General features: G+C 40.8%; 2 protein-coding genes across 2 annotated transcripts in view; both read right to left on the reverse strand.

The window, feature by feature from the left end:
- The window catches only part of LOC138032380 (beta-hexosaminidase-like), an 18,673-nt gene extending 8,513 nt beyond the window's left edge, over positions 1 to 10,160 (reverse strand). Inside the window, exons 1-5 of the mRNA XM_068880049.1 lie at positions 10,015 to 10,160; positions 4,267 to 5,043; positions 3,442 to 3,890; positions 1,760 to 2,509; positions 92 to 299 (exon numbers count right to left, since the gene is read on the reverse strand). Of these exons, the coding sequence (XP_068736150.1) occupies positions 92 to 299; positions 1,760 to 2,509; positions 3,442 to 3,890; positions 4,267 to 5,043; positions 10,015 to 10,144 (2,314 nt within the window). The 5' untranslated portion in view covers positions 10,145 to 10,160. The remainder of the gene's footprint in view (positions 1 to 91; positions 300 to 1,759; positions 2,510 to 3,441; positions 3,891 to 4,266; positions 5,044 to 10,014) is intronic.
- Positions 10,161 to 13,982: 3,822 nt separating this feature from the next.
- Positions 13,983 to 25,000, reverse strand: part of LOC138032169 (beta-hexosaminidase-like) — a 13,380-nt gene continuing 2,362 nt past the window's right edge. The window contains exons 2-9 of the mRNA XM_068879773.1: positions 24,055 to 24,744; positions 22,407 to 22,571; positions 20,790 to 21,061; positions 19,263 to 20,009; positions 18,418 to 18,655; positions 15,511 to 15,763; positions 14,731 to 14,865; positions 13,983 to 14,387 (exon numbers count right to left, since the gene is read on the reverse strand). Coding sequence (XP_068735874.1) covers positions 14,249 to 14,387; positions 14,731 to 14,865; positions 15,511 to 15,763; positions 18,418 to 18,655; positions 19,263 to 20,009; positions 20,790 to 21,061; positions 22,407 to 22,571; positions 24,055 to 24,744 — 2,639 coding nt within the window. The 3' untranslated portion in view covers positions 13,983 to 14,248. The remainder of the gene's footprint in view (positions 14,388 to 14,730; positions 14,866 to 15,510; positions 15,764 to 18,417; positions 18,656 to 19,262; positions 20,010 to 20,789; positions 21,062 to 22,406; positions 22,572 to 24,054; positions 24,745 to 25,000) is intronic.

Here is a 25,000-nt window from a genome sequence, read left to right on the forward strand (position 1 = left end):
ATTCGGGGCATCGAGCTCAGACCACATTGTGGAAGGCAAGTGACAACACCACTGCGCTGACCCTACTCCACAAGAGATAAAACAATCTTACCCAAAACATTTTGAAGTTCTCCAGCACAGCTTTTATGTCCAGTGCAATTGAAAGTCTTCTGACCTGCATCATTGTAAAGGTCTTCAGGTACAAAGCCGAACACCTTCCTGCTGTCTGTAAAAGAAGCGGCCCAGGAATTCCCACACTCCTCGCCATGAGGCTCAGATGGATGATCAAAGTACAAAATGTCCGGATTTGATAAAACAACCTTAAAGGAAAAACACATTTTTAAGCAGGATACTGAGACAGTTTGCTTGTATTGTGGGCTCTCGGGTTCTAGTCCTAGTTTGACGAACTAAAATTGTTTCTGAGTTGTTTCCAGTTCAACTTCCCAGCTTTACTGGTAGATAGCCAACTGCGCATGCCCTGCCTCCTAGCAGACAGTATTCTTAAACTACATTATAGATCATCATCATCATTACCGTCATTATCATTCTTCTTCTTCTTCTTCTTCTTCTTCTTCTTCTTTTTATCCTGATTATTATTATTATTATTATTATTATTATTATTATTTGAGAATGATGCTCACATATTAAGTGAAATGTTGACACTTGAACCCATTGGGAAATCGAAAAAAACCGATCCCCGGATGGGATTCGAACCCAGGACCCTCCGTCATCTAGTTGGATGCTCTAATCACTGAACTACTGGATACTCTACGGTGAGCTGCGTGATGTAGCTCGATTCAAAGATCCACATTTCACCCTTGCTCAGCATAAAGTCTCGAGTAGCTCAGTGGTTAGAGCATTCGACTAGATCACGAGTTCCTAATGCTTTCAATTATCAACATTTCATTGATTTTAATATGTGTACATTATTATTATTATTATTATTATTATTATTATTATTATTATCATTATCATTATTGTTATTATTACCGTTATTATTATTATTATTATTATTATTATTCTTTTTTTTATTAAGATTATTGTTATTATTACTACCGAGGCTTCGTAGCAGCACGAAATAAAACATTGCTTTGATGAACCACGCGATGTTTTTGAAGTTTATTTTTTAATAAAGACAATACATGTTTCGGATGAGACATCATCCATCGTCAGTTGTACAGTGAGAAATAAAATGAAAATATGCAATAAGTAGCAAAAAAAAAAGTGAGATATTAACGAGAATAATTAAGGATGAAGGCGAAAACCAAAAAAAAAGAGTAAAGCTATTTAAGTTAAGAAAGGAGATTAATTAGTATGAAAAGGATAAATTAAGATGTTTGACCTGGGAATTTAAAGACGGCTTCTCCCAAAGGATGTACATGGCTTCCTTGATTTTCAATTGGAAGCTTGCGGAAGTAAAGTCGAGAATTTTGAAACAATCTTCTGAAGAGAGGGAGCGACAATTTTCAGAACTTCTCAGATGTTTAAAGATGTGGGAATGTTTGTCAAAGGAGAGATGTTCGCGGATGCGAGTGGTCAAACATCTTAATTTATCCCTTTCATACTAATAAATCTCCTTTCTTAGCTTAAATACTTTTAGGTTTTTTTGGTTCGCGCTTTCATCCTTAACAGCTGTCCATGGTTGCCGATTGACCAGGTGAAGTGGTTGCGCGCATGCGTGATGTGTTGGCTACACCGGGTTGGTGTTATGGTGTGTCGCCATGCTTTTTTTCATCTTATTGTTTAAAATTTCACATTGCAAAACATAAAATAACATTACCTTGTACTCACGTTCTGCCATTAAGGAGATTTCTCGGTTTTGCTTTGCGGCGCTTGTCTTACTCCATGCAAACGAATACACGTTTTTATTTGAAAAAAACTCCCTAGGGAGTATTTCTCCCTTTACTCTACTGAACAAAAAGTCTCCCCAACCAGCCATGTCTATTTCCATTTTTGCTGCAATGTTAGACAGCCGTTTCAGAAAGTGCTCTTTCAGTTTATTGTGTGTGTCGTCGCTGTTATAAGGGAAGTCTAACCATTTCGCAAGTTTCTCGCAGGGTGGTGATTTTGTCCACGCTTGAAGAGGAATCTCGTCTCCTCCAAAGTGGAAAACAGTTAGTGGCTGGATGTCTCGATGAAGCTTCGACAGTTGGGTCAAAACATGTTCCATGAACGAATACGTTGCGTTCAAACAGGGATTTGCTGCTCCGTCCGTAAACCCCTGCGCTGAATAATAACGAGATTTATCTTGAAAATCACTAATAAGAAACTCTTTCGCCTCTTTCTCCATTCCTCGTTTCATGAATTTATTGTAACGAGATGTCATGCTTTTAATTGTAGCGTGACTATGGCCGGGTAAATCAAACTCTGGTATCACTTCAATGTGGCGTCTCTCTGCTTGACGAAGTATTTCCCGGTAATCTTCAATAGTATAGTAACCAGTACCCGAGGAATGAGTATCAGGGCCGGAACCAAGCTGAGGGAAGATACATGTACTTTCTCTTACGTCGTGACATCTTTTGGAGCCTACCTTAAAAGAAAAAGAGATCTAGAAATGTTTACAAGTAAAAAAAAAAGAAGAAATGGAGAAAACGTTCTCACTTCAGGAGCTTCAACGTCGATAAATTGAAATATCCGTGTATGACGGATTGTGAAATGCACAGATGTACGCTATGCAGGTAATGGGCTCATGGGCGCATGCTCTGCATTGAATAGAGAAATTTACATATGTTATCACGAATGCGTACGAAAGGATTGCACTTTTACTCTTGACGTAGCTGTACGATTAAACAAGACTGCGTTGAGGTTCGTTGAGAGCAGGAAAACGCAAACACGATGTTATTTGATGCAAGCGCCGAATCATAATGAGACTACCTAGTCTGTTAAATATACTACAAGCTGCTAGCAGCCGCCTCGTGAAACGCTTCTACGAGTAAATCTGAGGGACTTATAAAACGACAGGCAGGCATCCGCCTACAAAGTGTTCATTGGTATTACTCTCGCATGAGAAGTGACGAATGATTAGTTCGATTTGTGTACCACTAACCTTAGCTCTCATAGAAATGAGTTGGTTTCTAATAGATATCTTTTTCGAGTGGGATGTTGCCTTTCATCAATCTCAAAATGTTTCTTCTGCATGGTTAAATTTCAACATGTACCAAAAAAACTATATTTTGCTTTTTCTTCTAGGTAAAGGTGATCAAGAGAAAATGAGCGTATCACTTCTTTATCACATAAAATCTATTATTAGTTACATGTCATACTGGGTGCTTATTTCATAGACGACACCTTGTTGGTCAGTTGGTGTGAAAGAGGACCGAGCGGTCATGGTAACAAAAGATAAAAAGAACCTTCACACCACGGGCGCGATCCAAAAATAGATTTTAAATAATTATCATAGGGTATAGGGATTCGCTCTCTCACCCGCTCATATTCTCTTGGGATAATCTAAAGATTTCTTACCGATGTCAGCTCCTTGATTCCTGGTATTTCCAGTCTCCATCCTTCGTCATCCGTCAAATGAAAATGAAACTTGTTCAACTTGTACGATGCCATGATGTCTAATAGTTTCATAATTTCATTCTTGGGCTGAAAATTGCGAGCAACGTCTATCATTAATCCGCGATACGAAAAACGAGGAAAGTCGTTGACGGACAACTGAGGCAGAACCATTTTGTCGCTCATAATTCCAAGGAGAGTCTGTATCCCATAAAATACACCGGCATTTCCACCTCCTCTTATAGTAATTAGCTGCATACTGGGGTTCACTTGAATATGATAAGACTCGTGTGAAAATTCCTGATCAGAAGCTGCTTTCTTTGCTCCGTTTGTTTTTCCTTTATTCAGTGAAAGTTTAATAATTTTCCTTTCTTGAGACTCACGTGAGACTGATTTCTTTAAGTTCAGCTTCCCTGTAATAAACATTATGCCAGAAGATAGTAAGCGACGAGTTACGAGAGAAGAATGTGTAAAATAATTCTACTGCACCGTGGGAATTTGTTCACCTTCATATAACAAAAAGATGTTTTGGCTAAAGACAGGAGGGGTGGAACTTGTTCAGGCTTTTATTCATAAATCGTGTCAAGGAATTGCAACAATGGGAGGGGAGCATTCACTTTTAGACTTTAAATTCCTCTTCGGGAGCAGAAAAGACACATTGGTGTTCCATTACTTTCTAAAATGGAAATTTGTATTGAAATAGTGCCAAAAAACGCACTAAGATACCTTTTTTTTCATTTCAGCTTCCCAGAAACGAACTAATGCAATGAAAATATATAACTTCATTACCTGCAAGGAAAATAGTCTCCTCGTCTAATCCTTGTTCCCCAGCCACAATCCAACTGTCGTCAATGAGTAATTTGTTGGACTCGTTCATCGCACTGATTTGCCAAGGGGTTGGAATAACTAGAAGTGGAGCTTTTCCCAAGTCTGCAACATCATGATGTTTAAATCTATCGAACGCATTTTTAGGGGGGATTAACACAAAGTCAAGCTGTTCGTTGGCAGTGTTAGGAATTACCCTTGGTTCGAGACCATCTGCAGCTATGTACCATCGTGGGCTAACCTCGCTCTTCAAGTCTGTGTTTCCGATTCTCACCATGAATTCCAAACTTTTATCGGGATATATGGTTTGAAAATCCTTGGTAGGCTCTATTTTATAAGCGCATCCGTTCATGTGAGTGACCTTTATGGATTTTGCACCAGGTAATACGTATCCTCTTGGATTATGTGCAAGTTGATCATGTTCCATTCCTCTCAATAGACAAATGTACATGGCCCAGCGATTCCTTTCAATTTTTGTACTCCCTCCATTTCGTAGAGATATCACTGCTTTTTCGAAATTCTTCAAAACTTCGAAACGCACAACCATGTTAGCTGCTATACTGTCAACAACGCTTTGAGTTAAGGCAGACATTGATGTCAGCTGAGCTGGTTGTACAGGTGTTGTTAATACCTTAGAGCTTGTCCGATTGTTCTTCGCGAGGTTTTCATGGAGAATATTATCTTGTTCGGGATTTGTGTGGAAAGCCGCCATTTTCTCCTCATTTTTCAGCGGATTTGAGCCTAATAACGTAAAAGTCAGGCATGGGAATGTTAGCAGCAGATATTTATGTGAACCAGGCACACAGCTAGATTGGGTTGCTCACAAGCGTCACCTCAGACCCGATTGTTAAACTGGCCATCAATTGTGACATCAGACCTCTGCTGGTCTTCCGTATTTGTTTTTTTCTCGAGATCTGATATAGAAAATGTGAAGTAATTTTGTAGTGTTAACATTGAGGCTTGTTTTCCAAGAAGGTCCTACAGTGGGAATGACTATCACCATTGCCATCAGACTGAGTTTAATTCTCTTTGAGAGCTCTTGCTCCAGCGCATAACATTGCAAAGACAGTAACAATAATAATGGCAATGACCATGAAAGGGACTACGACAGCCACATAGGTGATGACCATGAGCGTTTTAACGACAGCAGCAAATGACATTGAAAGTGACAATGACAGTGACTGCCACAACGATGATGACCATGAGCGTTTTAATGACAGCAGCAATTGACAATGAAAGTTACAATGACAGTGACATCCACAACGATGATGACCTTGAGCGTTTTAATGACATCAGCAAATGACAATGAAAGTTACAATGACAGTGACTGCCACAACGATGATGACCATGAGCGCTTTATTGACAGCAGCAAACGACAATTAAAGGACAATGACAGTGACAATGACAAATTACAATGCGAATGACCATGGCAATGGAAACGACAATGACAATGACAGCTACACTCACAGCGATCGTAACAGGGGCAGTGAAAGGGGCAGAAATGACAGTGGCAACGATGATGACAATGACAGCGCAACAATGACGAAGACAAGGTCAGTGACCATGACAGTGACATTAACAAATACAATGACAATGACGATGACATTAACATTGACACTGAAACTGACATTCATATCACTTCGGCAATGTAACCCCGTTAACCCGCACTGCATGAGTTAAAGGGGGGATCCAACAGTCCGAAAAATTTTGTCAAAGAAATGATCAAAAAATCATCATTTTGTCATTAAACTCGTGCATTACAAGTGCAAGTATTTTCATGCTCTGAATAGCACCATTTTCAGTGGCTTTTTAATTGAATACATGGCTTATCCAGCGTTGGGTCTTCGTCAAAGTGAATTGAGGAATTGTGTTTTTTTATTTCTAAGTTATATAGGAAGAGTAGTTTGAGGCTAGGCCATTTGTGGAGACATGGTAACTCAAAAAAACACTAATAAACTATTTGAATGAAAAGCGATAGTTGATTCCATAGGGACATGAGAGTGCCGATTTGACAAAATAAACTTTCGTATTTTCAGTCTCCCATCGACGCCGCATATCAGTTTCTCCCCCCCCCCTCCCTCCCTCCCATTCCTATTACATCGACGTAAACATTAACGTACATTGAATAAAAACGATTAGAGCTCGTGCAATGCATAAAGAAGCAAAAACGAACGTAGTGATTAGTATAACAAAACTGCTGACTGAAGATTATATTCAGTTGGATTATAGTGATATGTCTTGTTTACAAATATTGACGTCACATTTCTTTTGATATTCAAATTTGCCAACCACGGAACAAAAGAAATCATCGTTTCAACAGCCAATTAGCTTTTGATTCATCATCATCATCATCATCATCATCTTGTCCTTTTCCCTCTGAAGGAAATAAAGCCTTGCGGTCTCTCTCTCCAAGCTTCTCGGTCCTTCGCACAACTACCGGTTTCTTCCCAACCTTTGAACCCAAGTTCACCTCGTTCTCTCTCTACCGTTGTTCGGCCTACCTCTCCTACGTCTTCCTCCTGGGGACCATGTTAACGCTATCCTCGTGTTCTCATTTACACTTTTACTCGGCAAATGCCCAATCAGTTTCCAGCGTCTACGTTTTATCTGCTGATTGATCTCTTCCATATTCGTCTTGAATCTTATCTCTTCATTTGCCACTTTCATAGGCCAGTAAATCTTCAGAATTCGTCGTAGGCACTTGAGGAGGAAAGCATTAAGCTTGGTCTCATCGCTTTTAATCATTCGCCAAGTTTCGCAACCATGCCATAGAGAAGGAGAGCCAGTACACTAGCTCTAAAAATCCTCAACTTGGTGTTTATGCTGAGTTGACTGTTCCTCCTAATGTTCTTTAAGTTGCAGAAGACTGCTTGTGCTTTTTCCCAGCCTGGGACTTATATCCTCACCTGCACCACCGGTTGCTGTGACTGTAGCACCAAGATATACGAACTTCTCTACCTCTTCCATATCTCTCCCTTCTAATTGGATCTTTATTCCAGGATTAACATTCCATTTCATTACCACTGTTTTACCTAAGTTAATCTTCAGCCCGGTCTTCTTCCCATTTATGCTAAGATTTTCAACCTTTGTTTGCATGTCCACTGTCCTACTTGCAACAGGAGCCACATCATCAGCAAAGTCTAAATCCTCTAACTTGTTCGCGAATTGCTATCGTATCCCAGTTCACCTTCCTTCTGTAGTCCTTCTCATAACCCAATCAATCACTAGAAGAAAGAAAAATCCAGACATGCAACAGCCTAGTTTCACCCCTGACCTTACATCAAACCAGTCGTAACTACCAGAACCGACTACAACAGCATATTGGCTCTGTTCATACATTGCCTTTACCATTGTAATCAAATTTGATGGAATACCATACTCTCCCATTATTCCCCATAAAATACCTCTGTCAATGCTATCAAAAGCCTTCTCGAAATCCACAAACAAACATACAGGTTGGCATTCCACTCGATTACTTGCTCAATGATGTTTCTCAGAATAAATATCTGTTCAATTGTCCCCCTTCCTCTCCTAAACCCTGCCTGCTCTTGTCTAAACCTAGTGTCAACAGTGTCCCTAATTCTTGGGTTAATCAATTTGCTCAATACTTTAGCGGCCACAGGTAAGCTCAGATAGCAGTGTTATTCCTCTCCAATCTCCACATTCCACGAGATTTCCCTTCTTGGGGAGACGAATGATCAACCTACATTTCCAGTCATTAGGTACTCTTTCACTTTCCCAGATCTTCAAGAGCAATTCATACAATACAGCTACTGTAGTTTCAAGATCTGCCTTCATCAGCTCTGTTGTCACGCCATCAACACCACCAGCCTTTCCATTCTTCATTTGTTGTATAGCTGTCCTGATCTATGCATGTCTAACAAGACCTGTTTCAATTTCGAGCGCTTCACAAGCATCACTCTCCACTTCCGATCGTGTAGGGGGAGGTCTATTCAGAACTTCAGCAAAATGTTCCTTCCACCTTTTCTTTACCTCTTCCTCTTTTGTTAGTAGGATGTCTTCTTATTCCTTACTGAGCCTGTTCTTCTATTTGGTTTGCTGCAAAGTTGTCTCTTAGCATCAAATACCCCCTTCAAATTGCCCGTTTTGGCTGCTTTCTCGGCATCGCTAGCAAACCTGATCAATCCAATTTCTCCTATCTCTCCTCAGTTGTTTTTTCACTTCTTTGTCTTTAGCTTGGTATTCCTCTCTGTACGTTGCTTTTAGTCTCTCTGACCCGGTTGAATCAACTTTAGCCTTACTAAATCTTCTTTCGTCGATTTTCTTCGATCATAGCGATATGTCTTGTTTACAAATATTGACGTCACATTTCTAAATTTTTGATATTCAAATTTGCCAACTACGGAACAAAAGAAGTCATCGTTTCAACAGCCAATTAGCTTTTGATTGGCATATTTTAAATAACGATGAGAGACGTCAAGAGAAATATCGCTATTTATGAAATGTTTTAATTTTACTTCTTCTTGGTAAAAATTGTTTTTGGTTCATGCTCGCAAGTATAACCCTTCCTGGCAACCCAAAGAGAAGAGATCAATGATATATCTATATTAAATTTATAGCGATTGAAACCAACGTGCCGGAATTTGAAAAAAGCTGGCAACTATTTTGAAATTCAAATTTTGATCCTCTCTATCCTAGGCGGTGAAAGTATGGAGTCAGTCCACCAATATGAGTCTTGGTTAAAAAAAACTATGGCATCGTTTGTTCGGTTGTTTTCTTTGCTTTTGTTTATGTTTTTTAGTCTTTAAAGTAACATGATAATAGAGTACTGTTTTAACATTTACTTTGCAATGCAAATTTTGAACACTGCAGGTAGTTTACATGGATCTTGAATAGCTGAAGTTGACGATAATAAGGCGGAAATCAGTCTGTTTCGAATGTCTGAGATGCGAGAAGCTGTAACCTTACTTGTTTTCAACAGACTCCTAAAAAAATAGCGAAGATTATTTAAACAGACCCCATGCAGGGGCTTGACGAAACTTAGATTTAAGCAATTTTTACTCTAGAGTTGTTCACTTTCGGAAACTGCATCGAAGAGACAAGAGCAAAGAAGGAAAGCATATTTCTACTTAAAGAAACTCACTTTCCAAAGTTCTGAAGTTAAAATGATTGAAAACTGTGAACGCCGGCCAAAGTTCGACTTCATTTAATTAAAAGAAGTGAAACTTTGATCAACTGTGACGAAGAGAAAAATACTGTCAGAGTATAAATAGACGAATTCTCTCTAAATGTCACTGCCCGAGAACGAAATTTCGTTGAAAATCGATACTTGTGAAATAAATGAGATCGGTATCACCTGTACTTCTAATATAAGCCCTGTGCTTTTATCTCCCAAACTATTCCATTATTTTGAAATAATAGCGGCCGCAAGCCAGTACAATTTTATCTTATATTTTGCTTTTATGCCGATTAATATGACTTCCATTCCTTGCAAATGGTAGCTATCTTGAGCTAGTGTTTGCGTAATTTTGATTACATTGGTAGCTGTTGAAAGCGTCTTCAGTTCCATTTTTGTTTTCAACATTGTATCGCATAATACGATTCTCAATTTAGCCGGGAATTGGATGAAATGAGCTGTAATATACGTGTCTCAGTTTGGTTTGCAAAACGTTGTGTCTTTATCGCTAGAGCTACGCTGCGCCTGAATTAACGCGAGCTTACTACATATGACGAAATGTTCCACTCACTTACCCTTAATCGCTTTCGAGGGAATCACGATCCAGAAGTCTAATTGTATAAGTATTCCTATTCCAATATTTATCACGAGGAAGACCAGTGCCGTTTTAAGAGCGAATCTCCGACAGTGCAAAACTCTCCACATGTTCTGCACCGTATTGATTTTCTCTCCTCACAATGGCACCTTAATTATTCGTACCCTCAGGCAAAAGAGTCCGAGATAAGCAGAGGACTTATAAGCGGTGATGTGCAGGGTGGGGATGGTCTCATTGCTCTCCAAGGAGCAGGGTGGGGATGGTCTCATTGCTCTCCAAGGAGCAGGGTGGGGATGGTCTCATTGCTCTCCAAGGAGAAGGGTGGGGATGGTCTCATTGCTATCCAAGGAGCAGGGTGGGGATGGTCTCATTGCTATCCAAGGTCACGAAACGTAGTGCACACCGCATCCCGCCATGGCCTTTGCGTAGTTCACTGGCACCAGCAAACCTCTTTGGAGTCTTAGGGTAATTTATCCGTAATCGATCTGTGACAATGTGTAAGTGAGTACTTGTTCAGGCGATCCTTCCAAAGTAGTTCTTGATTCACGGTGATAGAGTTTTTCATATCATTAATTGTTAATGATATGAAAGACTCTGAAGTCGCCGATGCAACAGCGAAGATATGGATTGTAAATGAATGGAAAACTTTCTTTAACCTCGGAATATCACACGTTGAGCCAAAAGTCGAAAAGTTAAACTCATTACAACTTTTTTACACGAGTGACAAATGCCGTCTTGAGAACACGTACAAACTTTCCAATAGTATTGCCTCTAGTAATTACCTCTTCCCGCAAGATCTTCTGATTTTTGTAACCTATCCCGAAACAATCCCAGACCAGGCTTTAGTAATCAAGTTGAAGGTAATATTAAATTTAACGTGAAGGGAGTTGAATCACAGTGTCCATCGAAATAAAGGGTCGTAAGTGTTTTAAAGCGCCTATAGCCAAAGATACTTTCCCGCATAATCCGCTGACAAGTTTGACCAAGAAAAGGTCAAACCGATGGAGACCGATGGAGAGACGCCAAGATTAGGGTACCATTCTAACCATCTTGGGCTAGTACGTGAGCGTGTGAAGCGTTCATTGAAGGTTTAAAATTTCCGCCATAGCGTCAGGAGTATTATTGTTTTATTATCAGCTTGGATTTCCAATATTTTGGACGACTTTCTGCTTATACGTAAATTAAACTCATGTTTTGCGCGAAGTGATTGCTTTTGTGAGCTTTCAAGTTGTCGAAAAAATGGCGTTTCTTTGGTTGGTTGCATTATCAATCTGGCCCCAGTTTTTCGAAGTGTGGATAGCGGTATCCACTGGATAAATAGAGGATATTACATGGCCGCGCGGGGATACGAATTTTATCTTCGAGTGCTGAAAGTATCTCTCACGAGTGAGCGAAGCGAACGAGTGAGAGATACTTTCAGCACGAGAAGATAAAATTCGTATCCCCAAGCGGCCATGTAATGTTCTGTTTATTATATAGATATTGATGAAATGTTTAGATTTAAAACAACTTGTTTTATTCATTTTCGAAATGATGAAAAAGTGGTCACCAACCGTTAAAACACGCATGTTGTGTAACATGAAACAAGATATGAAAGTTATGAAAAACAAATCATGATAATGTCAAATTTTGCAATAAAAATGTTAATGTAGTAGAGAAGAATTATATTAAAGCACAAAAGCATCTTACAATGAAGAGAAAGCTCGCGTTTTATTGGCTAATCGTGTTGGTTACCATGACAACACCTATATCCTCACATGTGAAAGATAAAAATGATACGTTCACTGCGCGCGGTGAAGATATGATTTTTTAGTAAAAGGAGAAATCCTGGTATTTCATCAACATCTATATAATAAATCACTATCCATTGCATAGCGCAATTGGTTTTGCTATTACTTTTTCACTGGATAGTGATTTATCCAGCGGATAGCGCTATCCATCGTTTGAACAACTGAGGCCTGGTCCTAGTTGATTATGGTCTGATAACTTGATCCGGTGGATAAGTCACAATCTAACTGTTTCAGTCTGTGCAATGATCTCAGTTTTCCTCAAGTAATCATGAATATGCACACTCTAGGCACACCAGAATAAGGTTGTTTGCGAAAACCTTGGACTGCCAACGTTTACCGTGAAGTATATTTTACAAGTAGAGTGATATAAAATACATATCAAAAAGTGTCATTTTTTTTTTAGTCACAGACGTTTCGGTTGTAGAACCCTTCTTCAGTGTGCGCGCGCGAATGCATAAATAAAGTTGAAATTGATGTTAAGTCCATCAGGATGTACAGTTCCCATGCAACTGGAAAATCAACTTCATTTCACGTTGCGTCCTTTGAAGATTAGCACCGTGGCATAACTGCAAACCCCGTATCCGGATATCTGAAATACTGTCTTCCGCTGAGTTGAAATGTTGGGCCACTGGAAAACCAGGAGTGTTATATTATTTCTTTTTGCATTTTTAAGTGTCAGGCTTCTCCTACAAAAAGGATATTTTATAGTCTGGATAGTGGCATGGCCTATCCACTAGATAGAGTTATGAGAAACTTTGAACCACTGGGGCATGGTTTGCACCACGCTTAATGGCACCCACATGACAAAATTGGTACTATTCAGAATATTCTTTTCCTATGGCGTTGTGAGCTTACGCGTACCGGTGGCTCTCTTGGTTGAGCACGAGGCTGTCATGCGGGAGACCTTGAGTTCGACCCCAGCCAGACCAACAGTCAGGGTCTTTAAATAACGGCGGAGAAACTGCTGTCTTTTTAACTGCTCTCTTGTCTTCTCGGTTAGGGGAAGACAAACCCTAGGCCCTGTTTCATAACCCTGTGGGACGTAAAATAACCCACACTCTATTCGCAAAGATTGGGGCATTGAGTTCACGGTGTTGTGGTCTGTCCTCCGTGGTACATCATGGTTGCACGAGAGCGTTTTAACGAGTTACAACTCGTAAGCTCCTCGTGGGTAAATAAATTATGACTAAGTATTCTTTTTAGTGTGATTGCTGCATGCTTAAGCTTATAAGAAAAACTTAACGCGTCGTGAAGGCAAGAGTCGAGAACAACTTATCCCACGGTGAAAGACACCCGAGTTTGTAGTGCAGTTTGCAGTGTTCTTAGCCTTGTCCTCTTTAGTGACGCAAGCCTTTGCAAATCAAACTACGCAAACGCATAAATATGTTGTTAATTAATGGTTGGTGACCAATACAAAGTTGCATTAGACTGGCGAGGTACTGCATCTTCATAAGATGTCAACCCTCGACATTCATAATAACTATCCATTCTCGAACAAGTGCTTTGGTTTAAATATTGGAGATTAGTAGACTACCAACGGTATAGTTAGGGAACGACCGGTTTTGTTTCCTGTTCCTTCATTGTTATGTATTTGTCATAAAGTGTCCCACCTTACCAAGGCTCAACTGATCCTTCGTGGTTTGCTTTTGCCTTGCTTTCGTCGCGAGGGAGGATCAGGCTTAAGAAATCAAACAGGCCTAACGCGTGTTGCTTCAGTATTTAACTGAAACCAGTTCATTGTTATGAACAGCAGAGTCTAATTTAGTCTCGTTACTTTAGAGAATAGAATTCTAGTGCAGAACGTTAAAAACGCTGTTTATCAATATGGGAAGGTTAAACTATTGATATTGAGGGAGAGCATGACCAAACCATGTGCAAAGATACTACCATATTGCGTCTTTGCGTATCACTCAGTCAGTCGAATCGGATTCGTGGTCGACACTATCCTAATCTGAACGTGAATAATTTATAAAATTCCGGGCAACACGTGAGGTTCCCTGTACTTGTTTAGGTAAAGACAGGAGTCACTGGTAAAGACCAGCACAATTCAAGTGAGTGAGAGCGTATCATGTTTGAGTCATTAACAACTTTGTTCATCTCAGCTGTTTTTACAAGCAAAGGCTTCATCGTCAGATCTACAAACAAAACTGGATAACGCTTTCTTTTTTGATGATTCACTTTTAATAATCGTGGCCAGATAGATTATCTCTTCGGCACAAACACGAGACGTATTGCAGATCCTTGGGCTGTTAATCCCCACATGTTCGGTTATTAACTCATACAACGTATCATACGGTATATGAGCTAATAATCTAAATTTATTGCACTAGAAAAGTAACATCCGAGGTCAAAAATAAAAGAATGTCCGATATTCTTTAATACAGTCAAATTCAAGTAAAGTATTCCAGCGGTACTCATTCACTATCACATCAATGACAATCCAATAAATGCAACAATGATAATGTTAACGGCTTTTGACGTAATCAGATGAGGTGATTTCCCTTTTACCACATCTGGTACTTCCATCTCTACGAGCCTGCTGTAACGGGAACCATCCGCTGACCTGCAGATGTGAGGCGGAAATCAGTTAAGCTATGTTTGGTCCGTAGTTATTTTATTGATCTTAGGCTCCTGTCTTTCTTTAAAATCCTACGCTCCAAATATAACTTTTTACGAACCGGCTTTATCTGAAATATGTGTCATAGTATTCAACGCAGTCTTAAATTGGTGCGTAACGCAACGCTTCTGCCACTGCCTTAATTTCCGGCGTCACGTAATTCGTCTAACGGCCATAATTTGGAACGTCATGCAATGCTCACCCCACTAATTTGGAGAGCACTGCGTGGAGGGCAAAATAACGGCTGTGAAAGAAACTGAATTACCCCAGTCCACATACGTCTTCTAACCTTGTTCGCAATTTGACTTTTTTTCCTTCCACATGTGAATCATCACCAACTTCCTTCCAGGTTTTGCCGTCAATGGAGTACTCGACTGTTAATCCAGGGAAGGTGGCCATAGCCTTCAGTTTCTTGCCATCATAACTATAAGGGTGCAAATTCAATCTATTTTGAGCAAGATATTTTTCCCACAATTCTCGCCTGTCAAAACAAACTACTCCCGTAAGAATGGCAAAACAAACCTTTCCTGGAGGACAAGCTAAAAAAGCTACTCAGAGCTCTTTTGTTTGTGTAATCAAACATGGCGGCTATGACGTAACGCGCCAACTTTCTATATGCAACTGAAAATGGTGTAATTGCTGTTTAACAACCACAATCTGGGACACAGGTGTTGCAACACTAACCACACTTTTTCCTTTTTCCCCCTTCGATGTTGATTGTCGATGACTCAGACCAAACATTAGGCTCTGGGTCCAACAATGGCGGGAAAAGGAAGGAGGGCTACGTTTTACAACGCTTCACGACCACCATTGCCAAATTTAAAACCCATTTAATATAAATTGAGGTAACACTTTCAAATTTAGTGTAGGTAAATTGAGTATTGTATAGACGTTTATAAATGTGACTCGGCACTTCTTACTTTACTGAACCAATAGCCCCTAGCTATGAGCTAACGTCTTTAAACTATTATACTAATGAAGAGAAAAAAAAAAAAAATTTTGGAATGACATTCCCCCACCCCTCCCCCCTGCCCCTCTTCGCCAAAATACAAAAACCAGATGTCCTTACCTTGCACCAGGGGGTGGTACGCGATATGTTATCCCCATCTTATCCAATTGTGCCAGCTCATTGTATCCTAAGGTGTTTGCAAATTTCACCCAATCACTTGTTCTCATCGCGTCTCTTTCCTTTTTGTTCAAAATGTCTTCCCAAGACGCTTTATGCCATGCGCGCTCAGCCAACGCAAGCAAGCGTGGGAATATCATGTAGAACATCTGGTCACGGGATCGCACTGTCTCTGTCCAAAGATGACCCTGAATGCCTGATGAAATAAGCTCTAGTAAGATCATGTCTTGCCCTGTTTGCCCCGCGTTTCTTAGAGCTGAGCAAAGCAATAGAGGTGTAGTTCCCGAAGCCCTGCCGAACCAACGACAAACCCATCCTACATATGACGTTGACGTTTTGGACACCAGATTTGGTTAAGTTGATGGAGCAAGAGAGAGACTACGTGCAGACTAATACTCAGTGTCTTAAAATTACCAAAGAGCGAGAATTGTCATTTCATTTGCAAATGTTTGGCCTGTTCAATCTTCTCTTATTAGGACTACAATACAATGCAATAGCTTTATTATCTCTCAAATATATACAAGCATATACACATACAAACATTAGAATCATAATATTGCTATTATAAATCTTGCGCTCTAATTCGTAATTCGCATTTGACAGCGCGCTAAAGGCTGTTTAGAAAATGGTACTGAAAGAGTTCCATATAGGGGAGGGAATGCCCGGTGTGGAGATCTGGCCTCTTCTTTCCCGCACAATGCGGAAACGTTAAATTGAAAACCAAAACCATCAATATGTCAAGAGAACTTTTTGGAGTGCTGGAACATGAAAATGTACGCTGTTGACTAAGCCTGGGACAATTATGTTCCACAGGTTTGATCGGTATGATAAGAGGGGGCTCACCAATCTCCTGACGTAAAGAGCTTAAGGACGTTCGCGCGAAATTTTTTCAACATTGAGTTTCTTCTGAAACTTTTACCACTGTAAGATGATGAGTTAGTTATGTCAGAAATGTAAAAAAAATGGGGGGTCACCGACTTCGTTTTGGAGAGAACATGTCCGGAAAAACACCCAAAATGTGACAAAATCGGGCTTCGTTATCGAATAAGGCCAGTGTCTGTAAACCCAAATATATTGCAATTAAATCTTTGAAGTGAAATCTTCTCTGCCAAATATTGTTTAAGTGGACTAATTAAGTGAATTTAGTCAACTGGTGAGGTTCCCTTAAAGATCAAGTTCGCATTTAGCGACCACAGTTTCACGCGCGTTGCAGCCGCAAGATAGCAGGATTTGATGTCCCGTGAGCAGAAATCTTGAAATTTTCTAAACTTCCCACATTGATTTTTTGTTCATTTTTGGACAACGTGGAGAGAAATGTAAATAAAATCCGTTTCTGGAAAGAAAAATAGGGGCCACCGAACGTCCAAGACCGTTAAATCCAGGCAAAGCTATAGCAATGGCCTTTTGCCCTATCAGTTCTCATTTTATTACTTTAGCGCGCGCGCTCGTGTATGACGTGGCGTGTGCATTTGCGTGCGCAGTAAGGATGCGCAGAAACAATTGGCGCGAACGTCCTTAAAGTGCACCTAAACATAAATATCTTTTGTTCCTAATATAAATCTTCCCATCCAAAGCAAACATATATCGCCATCGTCACCCAGATTTCGCTTTTCTGTGCCGCATAACCTACGACCGTGATGTGAGAGGCATGGGTCTATTCTCGAATTTACGTCACAAACTGCTTTGCAATGCAAAATTTCTTTGAAAACAGAAATGGTAAGCAGTTTGTGACGTAAAAGCGAAAATATACCCACGCATCTCACATCACGATTAGTGTTAGATAAAACGCGAAATTTTACGGGAAGAATTGGCGGGAAGATGAACATTGTAAACGAAAAATATTTGAGTTCAGGTGCGCTTTAAAGAGAACGTCCACTCCTCCAAAATAATAAGAATGATGTCTGCGATCGAATTCTTTTTAAATAACGCATTATATCAGAAAAACGCCCATTTTCACTTTCAAATTTTCCTGGGACCTCCATTTTGAATAATTGTGACGTGTTACGTTTCCCTATTGGCCTGATACAGACAACTTTTTATAGTAACAATGGGGAACCCGTAACACGTAACGATCATTCAAGATGGCGCGGCCCAGGAAATCTTAAAATTTCACTAACAATTCTAGGTTCAGAATTCCAGATTTCGATCGCCCAACCAACCATCCCCCCCTCCAACAAAAAAATCGAAACCAAGTAATAATTCGACACTATTCAGAGTTGCGGAAAACTTGAGCAATATTTTTTTGTTTTTTGTACAGTTTTTACAGTGGCGCACATGAAAACTAGTTGTTAGGACGCTTTCCTTTTGACAGAACTGACCGGCCAAACCGGGCATTTGGAAGGACTAACTTTACAACGCCTTCAAATAAACGCACTTGGTAAAGTTTGCTTACGAGCCTAGAAGGGGCCCATCAGGCCGGCGCTTATCTCCGGTTCTGTGGCATGAAGCGACTAGGAGTATTTCTACTCCCCCCTGGATGGGATGCCAGACCATCGCAGGGTTACCCCCAGTATTACGCCGGTACCCATTTATACACCTGGGTGGGGAGAGGCACCGTGGGAGTAAAGTGCCTTGCCCAAGAACACAACACAATGTCCCCGGCCAGGCCAGGCCCCGAACCCGGACCACTCGATCCGGAGTCGAGCACACTAACCATGAGGCCACGCACTTGGAGGACGATATATATTCCTCCAGAAGAATGCGAGGGATTATCATGCAAGTGTTCCTTCAAATTGTTGCATTTTCTTTGGAAACTGATGGCTCTGGCCGGCCAGATCTGACAAAAGGAACGCGTCCTTAGTACAGCAAAATGGTAACCGGATCACGTGATTGCAAACATAGAAGCCTTACCAACAACGTTTTTCTTCTTTACTAAATCAGGGCATTCTCCTTGAGTCTTACAAAGTTCCTCCCTGGTTAAAGGCTCACCAGAACGTTCAGTCTCGATGTTGGCAAACAAATCATCCGGCATAAAACCAAACACTTTGCGGGTATCTGTAAAACGGGTGGCCCAGTAGTACCCACGCTCCTCTGGGTCAGGTTCGTAGGGTTGATCGAAATACAAGTGGGTGGCCTGGGACATGATAACCTAGAGCATTCATAAGAAGGTGAAGTTGTAGTGCATTCAACGCTTGGTAAATAAATGATAATACATTTTGGAAAAGAATGGTGCCGACACCGCGTATCCTTGGCAAATGAGGTATCACTACATATTATGTCGATCAGAGAGAGATTTTTGGAAGCAGTGACCTTTAGCCCAAATACAAAAAAATGCACCGACTTATAGTGGATAGTGGTCTGCTCAAAAACCCGTAGTGTAAATGAAAGTTGTGGCGATCGAGCGGGAAAACATGCCGTGTCAACGCCGTCGCGGCTTTCGCTGCTTCCATCATTTAAAAGCCACGATACAGAAAGTAAATTCGCTCTAGAAGTTAGCACGCCATCCTCGCATCTTGTACACTTCTTTTGCGATGAATATGCTTTGCCGAAAAGTTATTCTTGAAAATGATGCTCACATATATCGAAGCAGTTTTCTCAAACAAAAAAAAAAAAGAAAACAGTTTCATGCTCTACTTCTTCTTCCTTTGGACTAAACATAGGGATTTGTGGATCCCGAAAAGCGCCCAAATCTTTCTTTTGGAACTTCAAGAAACAATGACACTCTAACATTAAAGGAATTTTAAGATGGGTCTTACCTGATAACCAGCATTCGCTAATTCATAAGCTCTTTTTCCTCCTCCCCATTCCCAAATGTTGTTCCAAGCGTAACCATAAACTCTACTGTTTCTCAGCAAACTGCGGTCATATGGAACACTGTTGACATCCATAAGACCATCTTCCCATCCAGCAAGTTGGAGGCTATAATTTGACGTAATACTAGCCACACGCTGTACAAAGTGATCCTTTAGCATATCGGCAACGTTTTCATCAGAATGATCCAGTCCCAGTCTGCGGATCAGATTACCACACGCGGTGGAATTAATCCATGCCCCATGCGCGACTTCGTCTCCACCGAAATGAAAAATAGTCAGCGGTTGAGTGTCGTTGTGCATCGTCACTAAGGCTTTAACCACGTGATCAATGAAATTATAAGTTGATTCTATACACGGGTTAACGGCATTATCGTTAAAATATTGAATTGACAGATATCGTGATGTGTCGTTTGCTTCCGTTAACAGATATTTCTCTGCTTCGTGTTTCTTCCCCAGGGTGAGGAACTTCTCGTATCGTGCAGCCATAGCTTTAATGGCGGCATGGCCGTGTCCTGGTATGTCGAACTCGGGGATGACTTGAATATGACGCTTTTTTGCATAACGAAGAATTTCCTTGTAATCGCTGACCGAGTAATGCCCTGAGCCTGAAGTTGAGTTGTCGGGGCCTGAGCCGAGCTGTGACAGAATGCAATGTTGCTCGCGGAGGTCAAAGCATCGGTTACTGCCAACCTAAAATAAGCACAATGCAACAGTTCCAGATGGTTAGAGTTACAGTAAGGGTATGGAGTGTTTTGGCTTCATCGCCTGCAGGAAACTTAGTTTCTTCAGTTCCATTTGGTCATCATATATTCAATATATCTTTAATTTATGCATTTAAAAGTACTGAATGCTGAACTGAACCGAAAGAACCTGAAGTGAAAGAATCAAGTCTTAAACGAGACTCGAACCCATACCTATGCGATTGCTTTTCACTTGGCTTTACCCATCTGCTATCACATCACCTGAGCGCTTCTGAAGGCTTAACAGGGAGCGCAATTGCACCGAGTTATGCGTTCGAGTCACGTGCAAAACTAGTCTCCTTCAAGCTTTTTACGACTTGTTTAATTGTTTCCTTAACTAAGATGCGCAATCTCTTTCATCATTATATCATATCTGCTGCACAAGTGACTTTCATGCATTCAATCGACTACAAAATGCCAATGATAAGTAATATGTGATAGTAAAAATATGCTGAATATTCAAAAACAACTGTGATTGTAAGCGATTTGGGGTTGAAATAATGTTTCTCACAGAGACAGCCTAAACCCTTATTCGATACTAGTCGTCAGCTTTTCCTTACACGCGCGCCCAAGCTATGATCCATTCATTCTTTGCTCGCCTTTTGTTTTATTGTTGGTCTCGTTTTTTTGCTATAATTCGACCTTTGCTATATATGTGTCTTTTCCTTCCCGTTTAGCTGTTTAAAGTCTGGGGAAGGGGAAGGGGAGAGCGTAAATGGCCGAGCCTTACTCCAGTAAGTTCCGGTAATTCGGGAATCTCCAGTCTCCACCCCTCGTCATCGGTAAGGTGAAAGTGAAACTTGTTTAGCTTGTACACCGCCATGACATCAAACAACTTAAGCACGTGCTCCTTGGCTACAAAGTTGCGTGCAACATCAAGATGCATCCCTCGGTAAGCATATCTTGGTGCGTCTTTGATCGACACCTTGAAAACCTTTCTCATCGAACTCTGCAATCCCAACAGCGTTTGCACGCCATAGAATACACCAGCCGAGCTGTTACCTGTCAACCAAGTTTTACATCAAACGGTTACTCAATCAAATTGATAACATTAGCTGCGCTATTTGCTTGGTTGGTTGAGACCATCCCGTGGCAGTTCGTGGGTTCAATTTGGGCCGGACCAACACTCTGGGATCTTAGAATAACAGAGGTGGCAGTGCTGCCTTTGTCATTTGTCATGAAAACTTATAATGAAACGTGATCTGATTGTTTTTGGAATGTATGAATTTCGTATATTGAGCTCAGCGCATGATGAACTTCCAATGAAAGTGAATGAGATATGAAAGGGAAAGGAAAGGAAATTATTCAAGTGTCTGGAGCACTACTTGGGGCCACTGTAAACTGAAATCAACAAATTAACGAAATCAAATCAAATGTTGGTTTTTGAGGAGAGGGGAAAACCGAAGTACCTGGAGAAAAACCTCTCACTCGGTGCAGAGTCGAGAACCAACAAACTCAACCCGCACATGACTACGAGACTCCTACCACTGCGCCATCCCTGCAGCCACCACGACAACCATGCACAGTTAGATAGGAAACTTAAGTAGTTCCATGCTAGCCTGCAAAAATCCAGTTTTAAACGGGATTCGCACCGTTAACCATGCTATTTGCGTTTCACTGCTCTGCCGACTGAGCCACCAGGCCAGCTGAGAGCTCGTAAATTGCTAGCTCCAGTTATATGTCGTAAATGGTGAGTGAAATGTTTTTTTAGATTTTGCAGACTAGACATGAAATGAAATTATGAAAGATCTGAGATCTCGGAATAGCAAATGAGGACAATATAAGTCGCAGTTCCGTCTCACAATACTTGTCTTAGCAATGAATCGAGTGGGAGGCTACAGAACCTAAATACTTTTGGAAAATAGAACAGGGCAACTTTTCCCCTTTGTGGGTGTCTATTGCCCGGTAGGGGACATCTATGACTAGCTAGCTTATCGTGATTGTTAAGTGCACAGCAAGCAATTAAGTGAAAGCGCCCGAAAATTCTTTTAAATTAGTCTTGAAAAGCCATACGAGGTTAGATTGGTGAGGCTTCCATGACCTTTCTAAAAAATCTTGAGATTTTCAAATATAATCTCTCTCTCAAAGCCCTGCATGCACGTTTCAACTCGATTACATTATACCGGAATAAGCAGTGCTAATGGCAAATCAGTTCATCTTGACTAGTTAATTGCTCTTCGCGATTACAGATTTAACAATATGATTACGTTTGAAATTACATTGTCAAAAGAATAAAATAAACTCGCGTTTTTTTTGACAGTGAGCGAGGAATTATCGCAGTTACTACGAAACAACATAAGCACTGACAGTTGACGGATTGGGCACAATTAATACGGAAATAACTTACCAGTAATCGTAATGGCGTTCTTGGAGGTGTTGACTTCGAGGCTGTATGACTCATGCATGCTGGGAAATCGCTGACCACTATTGGCAGGCAAAGAAACCTCACCAGTTACAAGTTTGATCACCTTACTTTCTTTTGGAGATGTGGACACTGTGAGCTTGAGTTTTTCTGACGCGAGAAAGTCATGGAAAGAAATGAGAAACAAAGCGATGAGTTAAGTTTGCATTCAAGTCGCCCATCATGACAATTCCTAGGTAAAATAAAACGGAGAAAAAGAAAAATCGAGGCAATATTGGGACTTTATATTAGCTTAAGGGCCTGGCCAAACGCTCGCAAAATTTCAACACAACATCTTGCAACGTTGTTGCATGATGTTGCGACATGTGTTGAACGGGCTGGCCAAACGCATGCAACACTTTTCAACATTTTCAACGCAACATGTCGAAGTTCATGTGCTCCAAGGCCCCTGGCGCGCAACAAGTGGACCTAGCGCGCATGCCCTGGTGCAACAATGTTGCGTGAAAGTGGCCAAACGAGTACAACATCATGCAACATCCAAAATGTTGCACGAAAATTTGACCGTTTTCAAATTTGTTGATCCAACATCATCCAACATGTTACAACATATCGGCACAGGGTGGCCAAACGCATGCAACATGTTGTGCCCAACATTGTTGAAAGATGTTGCCCTGAAATGTTGCGAGCGTTTGGCCTGGCCTTAAGGGTATCTCATCATAGGTAACTGTGCTCTTGATAAAACGCGGACAAACTTTAAATCAGCCAAAACAGATTTAACCACACCTACAAAGCCTGATATCTATAACCCCAAAATCTTGATCTGCAATGTAATCTGACCCACCAAGTTACGATATTAATCAATTTTTAGAAAGGAGAATACAAGATTTTTTGAGGAAAAAAACATGGCGGCGTTGGGTTTGGAGACCGATCCATGATTTTCCATTTTGTATGAAGAATACCTTGTGCGGCTACTTGGTTACGGACCAATAAAAGGCGTTGTTGTCATCAGGCCGAATCTGATTGGCCATTATCTGCCGGGTCCTGCCGCCCGACCCGTTTCTCAATGATAACTTTAATTGTCGTGCCCAATTCAAATCTCTCGGGGTTAAGATTCTTTTTGTGTTGAATTTGCTTGACAATGAAGCAGTCACATTTAAATGATATGGAAATACTTGGAACAAAACGTTTTATTCCCAAAAGATTTGAATTGGGTTAGCCGAATTGGTCTATTTGTGAACCAGATCGCTAGGATGTTATCACGATAACGTAAGGGAAAGTGATTGTGATTCCCTAAAAGTTATCGGGACTTTCGAGACTCTGAAATGGATAATACCGTAATTGTTCTCCCCAAGGCCAAAGGAGAGAGCTTCTGGGATACGGAGGTCTGACAAATTGTAAAAGGGGCTTGGAGCTAAGAACCAATTTTACTGGGACTACAACACATAATCTACCATTGCCTTCCTCGGGAAACCAACAGCATCGATTTTTTAAAGTCTTGCAGTTCTCGCTAAGTTATCATAACAATACAATACAATACAATACAATACAATACATACTTAATTGACCGCTCCCGATAGGGTCTTTTCAGGGCCAATGAAACAAAACGAAACGACAGAACAGAACAACAACATACTTTTTAGTAGAGCAGCTTCGTTTTCTAAGCCCGCCTCAAAGAAGACTATCCAATCTGACTCAACAACCACGTGATTAGCAGTGTCCAGCGTCATTTGTAGGGGGGTAGGGATGATTTTACTTTGCACACGTGCACTATCGTGATTATCTGCGATGTGGTACTTATCATAACGTTTCTTGGGTGTGTAAGGATTATAAAGGTCTGCGACGAAGCGTTTCCATTTTTCTCTAGTGTCGAAATTCCCCACGAACTTAAGCCCTTTATCGTCCGTATTCTTGATTACTCGCGGGCTCAAGCCTTTCGCGGTGACGTACCACCTTGGCATGACGTCAGTTCGAGCAACAGACCAATAATCAGCCACAAACTCGAATTTAAAAGAACTTCCAGTAGCGATGTCTTTAAAGTCACTGGTAGTCTCAAATTTGTGAAGGCAGCCGTTAATATGGGTTAAGCGGATGCCGTAGTTTCCTGGGATAACGTACCCGGCGGGATTATGTTTTAAATAGCGCGATTCCATCATCCTTATGTTGCAAAAGTACACCGCCCAGTCTCCTTGTTTAATGATACTTTGTCCTTGGTTGGTGAGAGTTATCCGAGACAAGAAGGTAGAGTCAGATTTCAAGTTGTCGATGACATCGTAGCGAACATCCATGTTGTTTGCCAAGTAGTCGATGTCGCCCTGAACAGAACCTGTTAACATTAGTTGACAGCAAATTATGAGGTTAAATAAATGTCATGAAAGCCGGGACATTTTAGCTTAGTGACGATGAACAAGAGGAAAACGGCCTGCGGCCCAAGAGCTCAGGTAACTGAAGCCAGCAACAAAGCTAGCGTGAAAAGCAATTTGACAGAATTACATGTAACCTTTCTCTTATCTTTTTGGGGAGCCTTCATTCCTACTAAAAAAAGTGCATTTAAACCACAGAATACTCCCCAGGAATTTAGT

Source organism: Montipora capricornis, chromosome 14 (genome assembly GCF_036669925.1).
Source record: "Montipora capricornis isolate CH-2021 chromosome 14, ASM3666992v2, whole genome shotgun sequence".
Lineage (NCBI taxonomy): Eukaryota > Metazoa > Cnidaria > Anthozoa > Scleractinia > Acroporidae > Montipora > Montipora capricornis.